General features: G+C 40.5%; 1 protein-coding gene across 1 annotated transcript in view; it reads right to left on the reverse strand.

Moving 5' to 3' along the window:
- Positions 1-21580, reverse strand: part of LOC111665679 (venom phosphodiesterase 1) — a 47866-nt gene that overhangs the window by 20497 nt on the left and 5789 nt on the right. Inside the window, exons 3-13 of the mRNA XM_023420754.2 lie at positions 17035-17169; positions 16772-16897; positions 15765-15825; positions 15124-15221; positions 14798-14877; positions 13689-13808; positions 12659-12768; positions 10029-10094; positions 9764-9836; positions 2198-2306; positions 758-880 (exon numbers count right to left, since the gene is read on the reverse strand). Coding sequence (XP_023276522.1) covers positions 758-880; positions 2198-2306; positions 9764-9836; positions 10029-10094; positions 12659-12768; positions 13689-13808; positions 14798-14877; positions 15124-15221; positions 15765-15825; positions 16772-16897; positions 17035-17169 — 1101 coding nt within the window. The remainder of the gene's footprint in view (positions 1-757; positions 881-2197; positions 2307-9763; positions 9837-10028; positions 10095-12658; positions 12769-13688; positions 13809-14797; positions 14878-15123; positions 15222-15764; positions 15826-16771; positions 16898-17034; positions 17170-21580) is intronic.

The following is a 21580-nucleotide window of genomic DNA, read 5'->3' on the forward strand; positions in this document are numbered from 1 at the left end:
TCTCATCATCAGTTGAGAGTCAAGCTTCTCTTCAGGGAAAGTATTATTTTTTTTGGAGAGCAGCAGCTCCCTCTGTGGTGTCCTGCCAGGACAACATGGCCCATGCAAGATTTCTCTGATTTAGTTTCAGCGGCAGGGCTCCAGGTTTGAAGACTCCTGACTCCAATTAGCTTTTGTTGATGCGATTAGCTGAGGCATTGACATATGTTTCCAACTGTGAATGTTTCAGTGTTTCAAATACGGACACATACAACACAATGATTTGTGTGTTATTAGTTGAAATAGATTGCGTTTGTTCATTATTATTGAAGATCTAACCATATTTGAAGACAAATTTATTAGACAAATTAATGAAGGTAATTTTAAAAGGTTCACATAGTTTTTCTTGCCATTGTAAATCTTTCTTCAGCGTTCGATAGTTTTCATCAGCATCTGCTTTGACTCAAACGCCCGGATGCTTTGTTGGACTGATACAGTGGTTGAATGTCAGAGAGGTTCATTTAGGAGCATGCAGGTTCCACTGTAACCAAACCAAAAATACATGCACCTTGTGAAAAATGTAAACCGGAGCCAGTCCATATACTGGGAGTAGACCTTGATAATTAGGTGTCATGTTTAGAAACCTAAAAACCACATGATTCTTGATAGGTTGATGAAATGTTATGGTTACAAAACCTATCACAAGCCTTTTTATAGTTCCTTGAGTCAGACCTTTCACCTGTGTGGTTCATAAAGCCCCCTCTGAATATTTACTCACAGACTTTGTCTTTGTTTTTAGCTCTGATCCGTCCGAATGGCCCCTCGGTGACGTAGTAGTTGCTGATGTCTCCCACCAGCTCCTGAAGCACCTCCTTCCTGTCGCAGCTTGTATCTTCCATACCTGCAACAGCAATCGGATTAATCTCTCTCTACTGATATCGTACAGCCACTTAAAGAGCATACTATTGGTTTTGGATGTTTTATCAAGTTTTTACACTTCATACTTCATGACACTACAGTTTTTAGATTCATTTCTTTCCAGGGAAACAGGCGATAAAAATCAAGTTGCAGACACTCGGACCTTTCTTCAGACAGGTGATCCATCATGGTAAATCACAAGGTGGTTATGAACAAGTGCGCAGGCACTGTTAAGAAAACATATAAGGTTGGACAGTCAGCTGCTAATCATCTGGCAGACGCTTTTATCCAAAGTGACTTACAAGTGAGGAACAACACCAAAGCTTCAGTGCAGTGGGAGACCTTGAAGTAAGCACAAAGTACTAAATCTGTTCAGCAAGGCAAAGGGCAGGGAAGTCAAGTAAAGAAGTGCTCTCTGAAGAGATGAGTCTCCAAGAGATTCTTGAACATAGAGAGGGATAGCATTGACTGCTTCGATAGCATTCAGTAGCTTGTTCCACCATCGGGGAACCACAGACAAGACCAGTCTGGACTGGGACTGTCTTGTGTGCAGGGATGGAAATGCCAGATGACATTCTTTAGAGGAACGCTGTGGTCAAGGAGGAGCATAAGGCTGAATGACTGAGTTCAAGTAGATGGGTGCAGACCCAGAAGTCACTCTGAACTTTCATTATAAATGCTGTTTATTTCTCTGAATATTATTGTATTTGTATATTGTAAGTCTGGGTCACTATTAATATTGTACTCTTACTTTTGTAATCCTAAATTGAGGTATTGTTAAAGGGCCTTGCCCTTCATATTCATGTAGTTCATAACAGAAAGGATATTAGTAGGGTATTTGGTACACATATAAATATGGACATTTCTTAAATAATTTACAGTAATTACTCTGTGTTCTTATAATACCAGTGTCTGATAGTGATTTACTGTCATTCCAGACTGATGGCAATAGTGAGTATTCAACAATAAACCCTGCTGGATCTCCTCGCCTTCCCTCCTGTGTCCTGACTGATACACCATCCTGTTTACTGCTAAAACCTAAAGGGAGCTCGCCCTATCCTTTCACCTCATAAACAACGGCATTTAAAAGGATAATGGATCGGTTGATTCCTGCTGTATAGGTCAGTACCTGCCATGATACCGATCCGGCGTAACGTATCGGTGCGTCCCGAGTCGTACCCACACAAAACGTTGGTAAATTGATTAGACTCACTTCTTAATTTTAATTCATTGGTTTAAAATAATACAGGTGACTGAGAAAAAATTTCCCAAAGACACATTAGAATATGTTGTAAGTTACCATGATCAGCCACAATGATGATGTTGAGACAACGGTGTAGGCCGATCTGCTTGAGGCCGTTCATGAGCTGACCAATGATCTTATCCACACCCTGGAGTGCTTCAATCAGCTGGAGGAGACAAGTGAAACAAGCACAGACCCTCAGCAGCTGGATACAATATGATGTCAAGACATAAAGGATAGGACATAAAAATTATTATTCTGTTCTTAATTATGCAATAATCATTCACAAGGTTTCTTTTTATGTCTGACAATACTAACTGCAGAGTAGCAGTGGACATCACTGAAGCCATACACACTAAAGCTACTGTAACTATATTTTTAGCAAAGGAAACTCCTTCAGAGTTCAAGCCTTGGCAAATGAGATCAAATATAAACAGCAGAAATTAAACTGTCACAGCAGTGGGCATTATAAAATGAAATAAAAAAAGAGGGAAAGTGTAGAATTCACTGCATTTTTGACACGGCACTGTTGTTGTGAAAATAGCCTTACAGTCTGTTTGGCTCCTCAATAAACTGACGGGTGTGCAGGGTTGACTACAGCTGTGAGATGTCAAAAGGCTTTGTCTTTCTTTTGCATCTTCACCCTGGAGATAAGTGATGCTTCATTCACCGTATACCTGTGGATGTGTGATATGTGTGGATGAGCAACAGTAAATTTAACTTTGAAAAAAAAAAAAAAAACAGGATGTGGGAGTGACTGCCAAGGAATGCGGATGTGGGCATTTTTGATGACTACTGTTGATACTCCAGATAAAGTGGGCAGACAAGTTCCACGGTTTCCTCAGTGACTGAATTCCCTCAGGCATTTTGATTTTGCACTTCACTTGTGCCCACACTGATGCCAGGGAGATTGCTAAAAGCTGGAGATGAGCCAGAGGTAAGTGTAAGTGTTTCAGAATGAAACTGGGGCAACCTGACACAACTCCAGAGTGGATTCCCCTGCCGATCATCTGAAGCTTTTGGAAAGGTGGAGCCAGGACTTTCAGCACATCATTAAAATTTTAGATTGATGAATACACAGGCCTGACTTCAGAGGCACAGTGGGACACTTAATTTTACAGAGAAATTACAAGTTCCAGTTGAACTTACATTTTGTATTTATGTTAAAAACGTTTCATATTTGAATCATTTGCTTTAGTGAAAAAAGCATAGGGCTGCCTAAAAACTAGCTAGCGATACTAGCCAAACTTAACATCCCCTGAGCTAGCATCTAACTACAACGGCCCTGCTTAATGACCTGCCAGATCTTATTTTGGAACATTAAGTCCATTTTTTCCTTTCTTCTCCTTTCTCTTTTTGCAGCTGTCCGTGCTTCCACACTAATGTGAAAAATGAACACACACATTCAAACACACACTCCCCTGGATAATACCAACACGTCTATGATAACTGTGTATGAGCCCAAATGACAGTTCATAGCTATTATTAGGTCATTAGCTGACCGATTACAATTCCAGTCACATCAGGGTTGTACCACTTGAGGAGGGGCCACTCATTTAGCCCCCTACTGCAAATATAGACTTGGTTGCAGTTGTGCGCAGAGAGATACAAGAGGAATTCTCTTGACCCTCCTGATTACCACTCCCCTACTGCCTGACTTTGGGCACGGCTGTAAAGTGGGCACTCGTGCCACACATCTTTGGAAACCTAGGTACGGCCGCTGTGGCTCAGCAGGTTGTCTTTTAATAACAAATTAACATCTTAAGTAGGAACTTGAAGCCACAGAGAGGGTGGGAAAGTCAGTAAGTAAGAGACAGATGAACACATTGCTGGTATAAGTGTTTTCGTAGAATTTGTTGACAATAAGAAACATGTAGAATAACACCAGTCTTTACATTCAATATAAAAATGTTGACTAATGCTCACACCCATGCCCAAACCTTTTCTTATTCTCACTTCTAAAACACAAAACATTAACATCACTTGCTTATTAACATTACAGACCTTTGAGTTTTCAAAGTTAAATGAAACCTGTATAACAGTAATTAGCCGCATTGCTTGTTTATGAATCACTCCTTCGCATGTGAACCACAGAAGCTGGAGGACAGTCTCTGAGTTTCATCAAAGTCACAGCTGAAACAAATTTACATTTTATCCTCAGGCAAGTAGACAGCAAGATGAAGCAAAGTAATCCCAAAGCAATTTGGTTCCAGTTTCACAACCGGTGGCCGGTTAGAGGCATTTGATATTGCGCTGAAACTAGAGGTAAAACACAACACAAACCAGCTCAAAGATAACAACTAGATAAAAGCAGCCATAAAAAATATAGGAAACATGTATTCATACCAGTGTTGAGAAATGCATCACCTAAACCTCTATTACATGTTTGGTCTTCATTTGAGTCCAGACCATTGACTTGCTTCTACTTTGCTTTCTTTTTTTCACTCAGATATCAGTTTCTTTGTCTGCTCCACCATTATCTAAAAAGAGTTATTATCAAGGCTCTCTCGATGGCTTCAGGAAAAAATTCAGCAGCATCTCACATCAAGTACACTTCATTCTGTCACTGATAACACTCCTCATCCAATAGGTTCAATGATAACCTTAACCCTACTCTACTGCATCAGAAGTTCTTTGTCAGGCCTGGAATGAATCAATGCGAAAGTACAAATAGACTAATAGGCAGCCAAATCCAAATACCGTCCGGACCTACAACCCAAGATTTCTATTTATGATCAAACAACCCTGACCACTGATTTCCTGTTTCACAGCTGAGGTTTATAATGAGTTTTTCACTGGAAACATATTACAAATATCGGTGTGTCTCTCCCCCTCTGATCCCTCCTAGCCTCTACTTGCTGATGACCAAATCAAAAGATGATTTCTTGTGACCGAAAGATGGAAAAGTGTACAAATCAGACCAACAAGTTAACGCTTCAGTTTGGCTGGTTTATTTGTGCACAAAGGACAGATCTGGTGCTGGGTACACCAAGTCTGTCACTGAATGACAGAACTTGAGCTGCTTATATCCTAACTTGATCAAGGCATGGTAATTATTATCTGTTAACCTCAAAACCTCTCTTTCAATGTTTCACTTTTATTGCTATATCTGGAAGTACATGTATCACTAAATCTCTGCATGGATGTAGATAATCTTCTAAACACCAATATAACCATAAAACCCCATAAAACCCTTGATGTGTGACAGACTCCTTGGTATCCTGCTCCCCCAAATGGCAGCAGCCTACCTAAAGTTCACATTCTTAAACCAAAGTTACCAACATGCAACACAAATACAACCTTACACCAAACCACCAGCCAACCTTTACAGTTTGAATTAGTTAGTTTGACCACACTTTCTCAGACGTCCACTAGCTCCAAAACCAACCATCAGTGGTGGGCCGTCAGGGCCAGCAAGGCCTTCTCTGCTGGCCTAACATAACCAGAAATCATGATCATAATTATGATAGAAGTGAATTAAATTTTTTATTTACTTTCCCTAAATATATAAAAGTATTCTTCATATTCTCTTCATGTCATATTATGCTCCTTCCAGTGTTGTTGTTTTTAGGTTAGAGGTTTTATCCAATCAGAATTCAGCTAGCTTGTGTTGACACGCTGTTTGAAATCTGAACAATGCGGGCGTCTGTGCACTGTAAGTGAACGGGCACATACAGTTGATAGATAGCTGCGATAGCCAATCAGATCACAAGTTGTTGACAGTAAGGCCTTCTAGCTGGCCTCACGTTGAACGTGACATGTACACAGGGTGCACAGGGAAACAGAGCTGCACAATGAAATGGTGAAGAAAAACAGCCAAAATGTGGCCGTCTTGTTGGTGTCTTTCTGATATTAAACTGCGATTTTGCAATTTAGTGTACAATCTTATTAAAGCTTGCCTATTCTTTGTGGACTTATTAAAACTTTTTGGACAGATAATTTTAAATACCCTTTTATTTTTAAGTTTTGACAGTATCACGTAGAGATATGTTTTAATTGCTGATGCGGGTTTATTGATTTTTAAATGCGCCGGAAAATAGCCCGTTTTGTACACAATTGAGGTGATGCAATGCCCATTAGTGCGTAAGTGTGTTTCTGTATACTATTTCTCCAGCCGTGGTGTCATAAATGATGGTATTATGAGAGGTATTTATTGAAGTCGGACTAAGTAGGACATCACTGAAGGCCTAGGTGTGAAATGCACGGCCCGCCACTGCCAACCATATACATGTTCACGGTGGGTTTGAATCAGAAAATTACAAGATCTGCCAAATGGCCTTCCCATCTCTCAAAAAAATAAAACATAAGGGTAAATATTGGCCAGACATGGAGTCACCACCAGAGGGAGGGAGAAGCCTTGTCATGATGATAAAATCAATACCACCAGTGGCTTCTTGCGGTCACCCAGCCTGTGGATCTCAAGTAAATGAACAGATAGGGTAAGGAGGCTCATGAGATCAGTCTGATGTTTTAATCAACAAACGTCATGCATCATTTAATGCGTTGTTTGCCGTGTGACTGCAACACCACCTACTGACCAGGGAGAGGTATGTCTGTTGTTGGGACTCATCATTCAAGAGACCAGATGTTTCTTTGCTCCACTGGACAAAGGAACTCACACTCCACAGTTCCTCACTGTTCACACCTGGGGACGACCCACAGACCTTACTGGCCAGCCAGTGTGGGTCAGCGTGTGACATGTGACCCCCAAGGGTGTCACCAAAGAAAACCAGATCTCTGGCCCTCTTCTCGCTCTCTTCTCTTCTTGGCTTGCTCTGGAGAGCAGCTCCTGCTCTCTCCTCTCGGCTCTTCAAAGGGCAACAAGGCCCCAGCCCAGGTCAGCTCTGCTACCTGAGAAACCAGCTCTCTCGCCGGCCTGCTACCAGCAGCCTACAAACACTCTTCTCCTCAACAGCAGCGACCTGCTTCAGATTAACTGAGAGTGAACCAAATTCTCTTCAGAAATCAGCAGCTACGACACAAGACCAGCTTATTTTCAAAGCATCAGGAGTCGTAGCAGAGTTAGCGTGGAACAGCTAACTCTGTGAGGAAAACAAAGGAGATAACGGCAAAGCGACACAGCCAGACAGGACTTTACTCCACCAGGAAACCACCCAACTCACTGGACTTTACAAGAACACTGGAAAGGACCTCTTTGCTTGTTCCAAGGACTGGGTAACGTTAACTGACTGGGCCTTACCTCTCCCAGCACAGCATAGCACAGCATAGCATAGCTAAGCAGCAGAAGTCTTAACTTTGTTAATGTACTTGTTGATTGATGTCTTGTTGTTGTAATGTTTGCTTAGGTTGTGGTCAGTCATACAGTTAATCAGGTACTCGTATGTTCACACACATAGCAGTACGGCTCAGTTCTAGAACCTGCATGAAGCTAACCTCCTCCCTCTAACCTGGTACCTTTAGATGAGCTAGGCCAACTAGGATTGTACTTTATTACATTGTTTATCAAATTATTGTTGTTTAACGCTGGTTCATCTATTAACAGTGTTGAACATCATCTCGACAGTTCCAGACAGTCCTGTTTACCACTATGAAAGTTTCCTTGATGTGCTGCATTGAGATTATTGTTAAACCATATGCTTTTCTTCATATTCTATGTAATATGCTCTTATGTGTCGAATCACTGTTGATTGACCATAGTATTGAAGCAAAGTAGAGTTTTCTGACACAACTTTACATACTTCCAAGGTTGGATGACCCTGATGAAGTACCATAAGCCGAAACGCATAGGTCTAAAATTTTGTGCTGCTGCAGTTTTCACCCCCCTCATTGACCCCCCTAATCAGTGGAAATTTGTGATCTCATTGGCCCAGTTGTCCGCCCCATAATGTATGTCTGCTGTCAGTTCATAAAAGAGCTGACATCCCATAGTTCCTCCGCACCTTCAGCACTTTAACTCACTTCTATTTGCAGTTCTTCTTTTTAGTCTACTTTTGGTTCTTCTTGAGTTTTCCCCTTTTGGTTTTTGTCCTTCAAGATTTTCTGTTAACTGCTCACCAAACCTCTTTACCTTGTCTAGACTGGTCATCCTGCAACATTTTTTTATTCTCTGTTAAGATTCATGCATTTTTATCTTTAGCTAAAACAAGCCACAGTTTTTAACTCAATAACAAACTGAATGAGTCTAAGTCTTTATAGTTGTAGTACTTCTGTAAGTCTTGCTTTGATAGTATTTGTCATCCAAACAACAAGATTACTTTCAAGACTATTCAACAAGTCTAGTTAAGGAAAGTGAGTGTAACAACCCTACCCTAACTCTAAGTCTAACCCAAACGGACCAACAAAAACCAGCAGAGGCTGAACCATCTACCAACTTCTGCCTACTTGCAAGGATCTTCCTGAGCCTTAGAAATCGGTTTCATCCACCCCGGAGTGAGGTCGCCAGATCAGTTGAGCAGCCTCACTGGGCTGTGTGAGGCAAGTGGCAAGTTAAACTGGCATCAACCTCACCACTTTGGGCCCAACAAAAAAGGGATTCAGTTGTAAGAGGACACAGCAAAAATAGGCAAAAACCTTACTTCTGCTTTCTGTGATCAGAGTTAATGTTGAATAGAGCTTTCTTAAATCAAAGTCCTAGAGCAGTACATCTCTTAGCGTTCAGCTGTTCTCTGGTAACTCTGAATTACATACTTAAACTGTTGGCAAACCAAAAGTGATGGTTGAGGTACAATGCCAAGGGAGCCCATTATGTCAATGAAGGTCCTCAAAAAGATAGAAATATGTGTGTGTGTGTGTGTGTGTTAAGGCTTAAAATGTAGTTCTAAAAAAATTTATTTTTTCCTGAACTTCTGCTACATAATGAATTCTCGACCACTTTCAAAAGTTGGATTTTAGTGTTCTTAAAGGCATTTTTCATTTTTTGTGATATGAATACCATTAGTACAGTTACTAAAGAGTCTGCAACTGATCCAAAGCTACATTCTTTCAGTCTCAGAGTTCACTGTTAGAATGAATCATCTGTTCAGATAAGGTTAACCATTACCTAGTAGTGTAACTGACCAACTGAAATATTGTCAACACTGCTTTCATGTTTGGTTAGAGCTGTAAACAGTTTTTGATGTTCTTTCGTCGTACTATCTGAATTGGACATAAACACATCTTCTTGACCCCTCCCCCTGGATCATACTGGAGAGAGGCAGACTTTCTTTCCATATACATGCTCTTAAGTGGTGGAAGAAGATTATCTTTAAGTGTAAATACATGCAGAATTAAAAAATCTAACCATTTGTCCACGAGGGACTTGGTATTCTCATGGTATATCCATTTAACTGTGATCAGACGCCTAAAACGGCACAGACTTTAACACAGTGAGTGCCGTACAGGAGATCTGCTAACGTGTCTCTGCACTGTAAGTAATGTGAAACTTCCAAAGTTCACTACATAACCGTCCGAGCTACACATTAAGTCTCATAAAGAGTCTGACTCTCTCTGATGTGATTTTTATGGTTCTATTAAAGATATCAATCTTTATTGAGATCTTTCATTAGTGGCCTATTAACAGGCTTCAGACATTTTAATTGTAATATAAGGGGCCTTATCTGTAATAATTTATGGCAATGGGCAGCATTGATAAGGCCAATGCGTCTGTGAGTCTGGTGAACTTACCCCTCCGCTGACAGGACCAAAATTGTGTCCAGATTTATCAGGCTCCTCCAGATACAATGTGTAGAAATCTGGCCTGATGGGAAAGATGATCTTTACTGAGACTTGACATTAAAATATGAAAACAAGAGAATTTTAACAGGTATAATTCTGAAAATCAACCCAAATGATTTTAAATTCAACCAATGCAAACAGAATAAAATGAACCCGATTTAAATTTAACAGCAGTTTTGTGACTTTTCCTAAATTGAGTCGAAGAGAAACCAACCTTTCCTCATCTGGCAACTGCAACCATTTCAGCACAGTGAATACTCTTTCTTCGAATGGCACTTTACTAAAAAAAAGAATAGAAAAAAAAGAATAAAGGAGGAGGAGTAATCATTCTGTCTTTAAGAGTCACCAGGGACAATGACATCATTGAGCCCATTGTTAAATCTGCCAGTGTCCTCACTCTTCCAGGCAGTAGGATATTTTTACTAAGCAGTGTGAGATAAGCATGGTATTAAAATAGAATTACCACCTTTCAGTTGTTCTGCCAAGTTGCAGGGAATATGGTCACAGTCTCTCCTTCCTGAGTTACAGCATTGAATAATAGCCAGAAGTGTTTTTGCAGAACATTATGATGTCACAGTGAAGTTGACCTTTGACCTTTTTGGTGTATGGTATGTTACATCACTTAATTTTATCCTTATAGACATTTGAGTTAAATTGCATCATAATTAGTTTATGAATTCTTTAGTTTTGGCCAAAAAAATGTGTTTTGTGAGGTCTCAGTGAGTTCATTCAGGAGTCCAAATGAATGTTTGTGCCATATATTAAGAAATTCCCTCAAGGCGTTACTGAGATATCACGAGAAGGGAACGGACAGACAACCTGAAAACAATCCTTGACTATGGCATGATTGTTGTTTTGAATATTTCTGAAACTGCTGGTCTCCTGGATTTTTCCAAAAAAACAAAAAACATCCAGTGAGCAGCAGCTCATGTTGATGAGAGAGGTCAGAGGAGAATGGACAGACACACAGATAACCACTCTTTACAGCTGTGGTGAGCAGGAAAGCTTCAGGGTGAACAACACGTCCAACCTACAACAGCAGAAGATCATGTCAGGTTCCACTTCCTGTCACCAAGAACAGAAGCCTGAGGCTGCAGAGGACACAGACTCAACGAAACTGGATAGTTGAAAACCTGGTCTGATGGATCTGGATTTCTGCTGAAGCAGCAGATGGTAGAATCAGAATCTAGCATCAACAGCATGAATCCAAGGACCCAACCTGCCTTGTGTCAACAGTGCAGGCTGATGGTGGTGGTGTAATGGTGTGGGGAATATTTTTTTGGCACATATTGGGCTCTTAATAACAATCACTCATGTTCACTCATGCTTCATGTCACAAACTGGTCTCATGAACACGACAGAGTCCAGTGAACTTCAGCAGCCTCCCTGGTCTGAATCCAGTGGAAAACCTTCTGGATGCGGTAGAACAGAGAAGACATTGGCAGCTTGTGATGCAATTGTGTCAACACGGAACAGAGACGGAGGAAAGTTTCCTACATCTCCAGGCCGGGCCACGAAGAACTGAGGCTGTTTTTACAGAACAGGGAGGAACTACACACGTAATCAGACTTCACTTCCAGTTTCTCCAGTAAATACTTTTGCCTGTTGTGAGAGTATCTGCTTTCAATATTTTCCAAACAGACAGTCAATACAATAGAGTGTCTGTAAAAAGGATATTCTGGATTTTCCTTATTGGCAACAAACCCCCTGAAAAGACCAAAACCAAATAACTAACATGTACTGTGTATGTTTTATACCCTGATGTATCTTATTCTCTGTGCCATAGAGCTTCATTGGGTGCCCACACACACTGTAGTTTATTTTGACTCTGACACACATTCCTGCTGCTCCAAATACTCACTAAAGCCACATTTAGGGCAGGGAAGCCTCAGATTACTCCAGGAAAAATGAAATGCATTTAAGGAGGAGCCAATGGAGTTATGATTTCAGTAAACTCCTTGGGGCTTCCAGAATAGGAATGCAAAGATGGTGATCATGAAGCGATGATACCAAGACATGGCAGGGAGGAGTGTGATACAGTAATTTGCTTAGCGTCTGAGCTGGTAACATTTGTGCTCCGAAACCCACGCAGCGATAGCAAACCACTCTCCTTGACTGTGTTACAAAATCAGTGGAGTGTAGAACTTTCAGCTGAGATCCTGAGATTATTGCCTATTTATGGAAATAAACACTTTCATGGGACCATTTGCAATATGATGGCATTATCAACCATTCCCACTGCAGCATCAGTACACTGCATATGCACTCATATTGCTTCACAGACTGCAATATGTCTCTCTGACTAACCGAATGATGAAAGTATTTTCTGAGGAATAACACTAGGTTTGAAAAGCATTTACAGAAAGATTTAAATTAATTACAGACACTAGTCTCAATGTGCTTTGGTTGATTTAGATTAATCTGAAGCTTTACTAAAAAGGTCCACCTCTGTTCTGTCAGAGAGATGCTGGACTCCAATGACTCAAAGGTTTGGCAGTTGTTTAGTTGGAAATAAAAGTTTCCAACATTTGCAAACTGACTTTGTGATACTTACAGATGTTGGGTTTTGCTCAAGACAAACATGTCGGTATTTTATCTGTGAAGATGGCTTAAGACGTTTGGAAGATTAAAGATACATGCTTGGTTTGGAGTACAACTGCTGCAGCTCTGATTTATGTGCTGTACTTTTTAAATAAAAGCTAATATCCAAAATGTAATCGTCAACCCACATACAGTATGTTCTTTGGAAATGGTGTACAATCAGTGTCTATAGTAACATGATACCTTAAAACTCACAGTCTCGTTCCTCAGCATGTTTCTGAAAAATAGAAATGACAGTCCTACCCATTGTAAGGTTGGTAGATGTTTGGGAAACTGCCATTGATTTTGACATCTGATCCTGGCCAGAAAAAAGTCCCAGACTTCAGCCCCTGGTACTTTGCTGTGTGCCAAATCTGAAGATACAAACAGGAAATATGGGTTAATAAAGGTCAGAGTTTCTGATTATAAAATCTGCTTTTTACATATTGAATACATAAATTTCAACACTTACAACACACCTACACTGAGGTAATCTTCCAATAACAGAATGCTGTTTTTCTTGGCTGCTATTGGCTTGGTTATTCTCTAACTCACTTTTCTTCTTTACCTTGAACTTATCAAACTGTATTTTATGAGAGCTGAAATTCAATCTATTTTTATATGCATGTACTGTTTTCTGTCTGCTTGTTCCATCACTCTATCTAGTGAAATATTTAAAATGTTGTTTTTCATCAGTGCTACAGGAAAAGGAAACACTGTGCATCATCTTACAATATATCTAATTTCTGTGTGTCATATTTGTTTTAGTTGGAATTGATTACACCTAAGAAGGAGACTGTCCTCCTGTGAAAAACAAGCAGATAGGTAATTTGTTCAGCAGCTAATCTATGACCCATAGTTATTTTTTTTATATTTATACTGTTTTCTATTATCAATGACCGTTCGTTGTTATGATTGTAACCATGACAACAAAGATCGTCTGATGTTGAGGGAGTACTTGTTGTAACCCAAATCATGATCTTTTCCTAAACCTAACCCAGTAGTTTTAATGCCTAAACCTAACCAAGCCATTACCGTTATTATAGTAACCACTGCAACGTTCGGACACAGTTGCTTGTTTATTATGATAACCATGACAGCCGAGGTCTGGTAGGCATGGTGCCGTAGGGGTGCTATTTCAGGAGACACTCCTATGGGTCATATCAGAGGGTGGCTCCTGCTGTCGGTATGGGGTGCGAAATTAGGAAACACTCCTCTGGGTCGTAAATGAGATTAGAAACTAAAGACTGATATGCTTGTATGGATTGGAGGCCTTGTTGCTAAGAAGACTTACAGGTTGTCCGAGGTACCAGTCAGGGTTCTCTTTCTCTGGACTAGACAGACTGAAGGTGGCATCAAACACTGGGTCATACATGGTGTTGTCAATCAAACCATTTGACTCTGGATAGAGACCCTGAGAGTGGAGGGGAGAAATAGTGATGACATTTATTGGGATTTGAACCAGTTTCTCTACAAAACACACATGTGAAAGTGCAAAGTTGCAAATGAGTCACTGTTGATTTTTTATGGCGAGAAAATAGATTTGGATGTTTGATAAAAAGAAGAATGATTCCAACAAGCTGTAACTCAGTGGGAGTACACATTATTCACAGCTAGACACACTGACACACCGCTGATACATTTCAGTTTGCAGAGATAGCGTACATGCAGACAACAGAGTGTATCCTGTTGATTTGGAAAAATATCCATGAGGTTTCACATATATCAGATTATTTCAACCTCTACAGCAACTGAAGCTGGTGGGAATCTTGGTTTTGTTCGGATTTGAGCGTGAATCAAAGTGTTGGATGGATTCAAATTTTGACCTGATAATGAAATTAGATGAACAGACATGGGGCCATACAATTCTTCCTGATGGGCTCATGTACCAAATTCCTATAACCTAGCTATCAAGACATTTCATCTAAAATGGTAAATGTTAAATGGTGGACTAGAGGCGTATCTGAGGATCACCAAAGTCATTAGTATTCATCATGACTAAACAACATTTCATGGCAATTCATCCAATATATGTAGAAATATTGAAGTACTGGTATTGCTATCCCTGCTAACAGCATTGCTAAAAAAAAAAAAAAAAAAAAAAAAAAGGGCTGTAGCTTCAGGATGAGAGCAACAACACAGAGTGGCTGAGCTGCATTGGCAAATCTTCCACAACAAGTTCATGTGTTTCCTTGCAGTCCTTAGTGTATTGCGTTGCAAATGTCTGCTGGCAAGCAGCTCTTTCAAACCCCTATAACTTGTAAACATCACGCCAAAATGAGTTTTTCACAAGTGCAACCATGCAAGCATGAAAGGAACATACAGTCATGTTTGCATAATGTTGGTTTCTGTGTGTGTGCATGATTGGCTCCATGTGAAGCAGGGAGGGCCTCATGTCTTTACCGTAACAATTGCGTAGTGGTTAGGGAACGTCTTGCTGGGAAATGCTGCCTGCATGTACGGAGCAGAGGTTCCACACGTCTCTTTGACGTAGACAAAAACAAAACACATTAGCGAACAGTGAGCTGGAGAACATACCGTCTATTAAGGGCTTCTTTGCATCATTGCATTTACAAGTGGATTGGATAGATTTATTATTGTGTACATGGCAACTTACCCACACTAATCTCTCCCTCCCTCTCTCTCACACACACACACACACAATTAGAAATTTTCTCTCAGGATGTCAACATTAAAAGGTGACTGAGTTTAAAGAGATGAACACTAACTGAGTTTGTCAAGCACAGGGATGAGAGTGCTCCAAGTCTGCATGTATTCAGCCCTCAGTCCATCCAGCGAGATAAGGAGTAGCGGCTGCTGCTTAAAGCTACAAGGGGAAAAAATTTAATCCAGATGAGAATAATGAATTAATGACAGACCCACAATAACAGACATACTGATGAGTCTTAGATGCAGAGTAAACAAAGCACTGTAAGAAATGCAGATTATGTACTCCTGACACTAATGTGTTCTGTGTCTTCTATCAAACTGTAATAATCATATGACTAAAACAGGGAGTTTACACATAAACTCGATACACATCTTTGTATCATCTAAAAACATTAAAAACATTAACTGACAAACTCCTGGATATCAGCTTTAAATACCTACAATAAACAACTATTTTGCTGACTGTGAGGTTGTGAATGCCCTCCTCGCAAAATGCCTCAAACACATAAAAACCTGTTTTTTTTCTAATTTTATTCTGAGAATAATAAATGGTGTGAGAAGATGCTGTGCGTAACACAATTATAAAACAAGAAATTAAAACAGACTTATAGACAGAAAACTAAGGATATCTTGAGCAAGTTCTCTCCAGTGAACATATTGCATTTCTAGATTCTCAGTCCGTATCAGTACAAATTCTTACCCTGCTGGACATGTAGGGGACGACAGGTCCTCACACTCATCCTCCACCCACTCTCTCTCTCCTGTGGCAGAGTGGAAAACACGCACAACTCATTGGTGTTGATGCGATTTCTAAAAAATGTAACACTAATATTGTGTTAATAATACACATGATAATATGGTGAGTCCAGATGTTAGACCCTGTGGACCTTTTGTTGTTTGTCAGTTCATCTTGTTGTCTTTTCACTATTCATTAAGCGTTATTGTTCTATTAAGACGCTTTTGTACAGACTGTCTCTCCACCTCCCTACACTCGTATTTGAGTGTAACTCATTTGAGAAAAAAAGAGACAAAACACACAATAAACTGTGAATTATCATGAATTCTTTTGGCCACAATAATTGATATCATAACCATTAAAGTAATATGTATTAAATATACTGTATGCACACTGGCAGTCAAACATTTTCAAACTTCTGATATCTTTGCATCTATCGGATCAATTTTGGCTTAATATTTCAAGCAATCAAGAGGGCTTGGATAGGCTAGGATCTTCATCTCAAATGAGGATTTCAGCCAACAGCAGCACATGAGAAATGCCACTAAAATCAAACTGCGTTCAACCTAAGCTGGCTCTCCATTTGTTCGTGTAAAGACAATTTTAATAGCCAGAGAGCAGCATGTCACAAAAACAAGTATCAGAAAATAAAGCAGCCTTCCAATGTACCAATGAAAAAAATGCCTTTCTCATCCTCAGCCTGCGTGAGAGGTCCCTACTCTTAGAACCAATCTTTAAAATATAAAGTGTTTATTTCGTATTTGGACTAGATACAACAAATAGTCACAAGCGTGTCACAGTTCACCTAAATAACCTACATGTTGCATACAGGAGGTTATGGAACACAAACATTGTTTCTGATAGTTTATTTACCGCCCAACCTTGTCTTATCTGAATTGGTTATCATCTACTCATTCTCGCACATTTTGTCTAATGAAATCTACTCATATCTTATCTTTGCTTGTCCTCACCATGGCAGACATTGTTGTAGTTTGTGCAGCAGTCTCCTGCAGACAGGCAGTCATCGGAGCAGTGACATCTGCTCTGCATAAGCCTCTTCTCTCCACAACGGAGTTTTGTGCAGTCCCACTGCTCAGCTGAAAGAAACAATTGTGGAGTTTAGGTACAAAGCTCACGCATTGTAAAGTTTTTTTTACTTTGCTCTTTAACGCCCTGAACTGTGCTGAACTTCACTAGCCAGGAGGGTGCATGTGTGGTTCTAATGAAGTCTCACCTGGAACGGTGCAGATGTCATGGTAGTCATAGCAGCAGTTGCTGCTAGCGATGCAGCTCTCGTCACATCTGCAGCCAGGGATCTCGTCATCATAGGGCTCGTAGCATCGATTTCTGCAGGATGTGTGTGGGATGACTGGAAGAGACCAGACCTTTTTTAACATGTTTATTGACCAATCCCCTTTTATGTGATCACTGCAGTCTAATGGTGATTTTGTTGATGTTTTTTTCTCATTCAATTTTTATTGAATTTTCTTAGATACAAAACAAAGCATACCAACATACAAAACACACAAAAACAGCACCCCCCCCCCCCCATCCCAGCCCGAATCCCGCCCCCCCTCTATCCCACCACCAGCCCAATCACAACTACACGCTCACTGTGTCCTTATCCAGTCAGACAATATTTCAGGTCTGATATCAGGTTTGTCCATAATGAAATTGTGCCTTGTTGAGCATTGTTAATCCTTGCTGACGACAGTTCCAAATATGCGATATTCAAGAAACTCCGAAGCCAATGAGTTTTGGAGATGTCATGAGGAGGCTTCCAACGTTGGAATAAAATCTTTTTGGCTGCTGTCAGTCCTGCCAGCCAAATTTTGCGTGATTTTTCTGTTAGAGATAGTTTGGATTCGTCATTCAAAAGATGTACAAAAGGGTCCATTGGCAGTTGTATTCCCACTAAGTCATTTAAAGTTCTTATAACCTTCCCCCAGAAATCCAAAACCCCGGGGCACTCCCATACAACATGAACAAACGAGCCCAAGGTTCCAGGGGTGCAGAATGTGCAATACGGATCATCTGTCAATCCCATTCGATGTCTGATTGCAGGTGTTACATATGCTCTATGACAAAATTTCAAGTGTATGTATTGGTGGTTTGGGTTTTTGGACGCACCAGTTACGTTGCTCCAAATTGTATCCCAGTCCAGATCCTGCTCTAATTCCCCTACGTCTCTGTCCCATGCTCTCATTCCTGCTGAGGGTGAATATTTTGTAGAGTTTAATTGATCATATAAATATGATACTATCCGTCTAGGAGCATCCTGTAACCAACCTAGAATGGGATGACTTTTAAGTTCTGCTCCCCAGGGAACCCTGTAGGCCTTACATGCAGACCTCAGTCTAAAATAAAAGAAAAGAGATTGCTCATCAATTCCATATTGAGAGATCATTTCCTGAAAGTCAAGGATATTTCTTGATCCATTGATGTCATTAAGATTTCTAATGCCTTTCTCTTCTCAATCCTTATTAATGAATGGTTTCCCCCCAGACAGAATATGATTATTGTTCCATAATGGAGATGACTTACACCAAATACTTTTATGACCTACAAATTTCTCCACCGCTCTAAACACCTGCAATAGATAAGAAAATTTGGGACCATAATGTAAGCCACACTTCTTAGAAGAAATGCCCATCAGGAGAAAATCTTTCAACCTTATGGGTGCGATTAAATCTTGCTCCATACTTTTCCAGGAAGAAACTTTATCGTCATCCATCCAAACTTTAAGACAGCACAAACGCCCAGTGATATAATTTAAAGTTGGGACATGCCCGTCCTCCATTGGGCTTACTCACTGAACACTTTATACTAGGTCGTTTGTCCTTCCAAACATAACTTCTCAATAAGGAGTCTAATTTTTGCCAATAGCCTGATGGGGGTGGCAGTGGAACCATTGAGCTAATGAAGTTAATGCGGGGCAAGATATTCATTTTATTGGTCGCTATACGAGCCGGTATTGATGCTGGCAAATGTTTCCATCTACTGATGTCATCTTCTATATTTTTTAGAACTAGAGAGAAATTGGTTTTAGCAATAGTCGTTAAGGAAGTGCTGATTCTAATACCCAGGTAAAGTACTTCCTGTTTAACACTTATCTGCGGGGGGATGGACACATCCTTCTGGTCTATGTTAAGAAGCATTAATGTCGATTTTGATAAATTAACTTTATTACCGAGAAGTACCCAAAGTTCTCCAAAATTTCTAATACAACTGGGAGTGACCGTTGAACATCCGCCATATATATCAGTGTGACATCTGCGTGAAGCGAAGTTGAGTGTGATGTTGTACCTACTGTTATAGGCCACCTTTTCGACTGCTAGATTAATGTTGCATTTCATCAATATCATCACTCCTTTAGTACGGGTGCCGTCAGCAGAAGCCACTACAGATTTATAAAAGGTGGTTTTGAACCCTGGAAGTGTCCTCAAGTCTAACGTGCGTTTCCTGTAAAAGTGCGACGTCTACCTTCTTTCTACGTAGATCATCTAAAACCTTTGTACGTTTATTTGGAGAATTCAGGCCTCTGACATTAAATGACATTATGTAAAAACTCTCTAGTGAATCCTTGTTATTAAGATTTCCTTGAAAGACCCCCCCCCCCCCTCTCCCTCCACAGCCATGGTACTTTCACTTATCAATGTTGTAATATTTTCAGTCACGGTTTTTATAACGTTAACTGTTACTGCTCACCCATTTCCTCCAAGCATTTAACGTTACCCCTCGCTGTCCCGCACCGACAGATTCAGGGCCTCTCTCGCGTCTTCCACCGAGTTAAACGACATCTTCTTGCCCTTGTAGTTTACCTTCAGAATCGCTGGATAGACCAGGTAGGAGTCTATTCCTTTTTGTCGTAGCTTGGCGCGGGTCTCCCTGTATGCCTGACGCTCCCGCACCGTCCCCGGACTGAAGTCAGCAAAGAACCGCAGCTTGGTGCCATCGGGGAGGGATGGATTAGCCTTCCTAGCTCCCTCCAGGATCGCCTGCCGGTCAGCGTGATGCAGAAGTCTGAAGATCATGGTTTGTATTGTTGGAGAAGATGCGGTGGGCTTTTTCGACCTCCAAGGTGCTGTGGGAGCCTTTAAGCGACGGTATCCATTTTGGCAACATCTTTTGAAGATAGCCCTGCGGATTTTCACCTTCAGCGCCCGCAGGTAAATTGACCAGTCTCACATTGTTGCTCCTGGATCTATCCTCCAACTCATTAATTTTCTTTTGAAGCTTGGTCAGCTCCGCGAGACAGGTGCTACTGTCTTTTTCGCTTTGACGCACGTTAGCTTGAATGCTATCCATCCGATTGAATACTGTGTTGAACTTTTCAGCATGCTCCTCCAATTTCTCATTCAAAGACTTGAGGATAGTGCCGTTCTCCGCCAGGTGTTTCTCGATCGGACTTAAAACTTGCTCAAGTGAGTCTTTCAACATGGAGGCCACCGTTTCCTGCAGGGACTCCATCTCCGACGCAATTGCTCGCTTAATTAGCGTAGCCATGTCTTCCGGAGACTCGCTAACGTTAGCTTGTCTTCTGCTCGACAACTCCTGCTTCTTGGTCGACGCTGGCTCATTCTTTGAGGTCATAGCTTAAAACTAAACCTTTATATACATTCATTTAAAGTATTTAGGTGTATGGGTCCCAGTAAACACAAATAAAAGGGGCTATATTAACAGCGCTCAGTGCCATGCGGCCATCTTGCCTCGTGCCTCACGTGACCGATTTTGTTGATGTTAAATATTTTCATCATCACAGTTTAACAATATAGTTTAGGGGATGGTTGCAACAAGTCTTAGTCCTTCAATTGGAGACATGCTACAGTGATGACACTCATACTGCACATGCTCCCTTAGAAACCTCTCCTACCAGGAAGACAGAAAACACATTCAACATCTGCTGCTGCATTTATTCAAAAGATTGTTTTTGAGGTATGAAAGTCAAACTTTCCTGGCCTTTAGCATGAATTAATCAAAACCAACCTCTTTGAGTCATTGTTTTGTTCACTTCTGTGTCATGGTTAGCATGTGTCAAGGTCAGCATGTCTAGTTAACACATGATCTGTCAGGAGATGGTGACAACAGGTCACTGTAACTTTCCCTAAGCTCAGCAGCCAAATCAACACAGACCACAGAACAGTATTTTTCAATATTTTTAGTTCAAAATAGGCAAAATATGCAGCTAATTCAGTCCCATAACACAACAGATGCAACAATAATTGCTCATTTTAACATGTAAGAGAATACAAACGAGTTATTTCGAATCATTTTGCCAGCCTGTCATGATCTTATAATAAATTTGCCTGTTCTGTTCATCATACGCAATAAAATTAATTAATTAATAGTAAGTACGTAAGTAATACAACAATATTATTAGTGTGTGTGTGTGGGGGGGGGGGGGGGGGGGGGTAGGGTAAATTCTGTGAACAGAATTTACCTTATGGGTACAAATAAAGTAATCAGAACCTGGACCTTCTTCCATTCAAATGAATATTGTGAATGTGTTATATGTAGATTCAAGTTTAATATAAACGTTTGGTGGGTCTAGTGCAAATAGTCTCTGAGTAACTGAGAGAAAAGCAAGTGTTGCAACTATCCCCAGTCTTCTCTGTAAACTAGGAAGGAGTATTAGGGATGAGAAGGGAAAAAAATGAAATTTTCTTTTTCATCATGCACTTGGCGGAAAAAAAATGTCGAAATGTCGAAAATAAAGCCAGCTCCCACGAGAAGTGCCCGACATCTGGGAGGGTTTGGAAAATGTTCATTCACCCCCCCCC

Source organism: Seriola lalandi, unplaced genomic scaffold, assembly GCF_002814215.2.
Source record: "Seriola lalandi dorsalis isolate HSWRI2012SDOR001 ecotype SW California unplaced genomic scaffold, Sedor1 jcf7180002054657, whole genome shotgun sequence".
NCBI classification, from domain to species: Eukaryota; Metazoa; Chordata; class Actinopteri; order Carangiformes; family Carangidae; genus Seriola; species Seriola lalandi.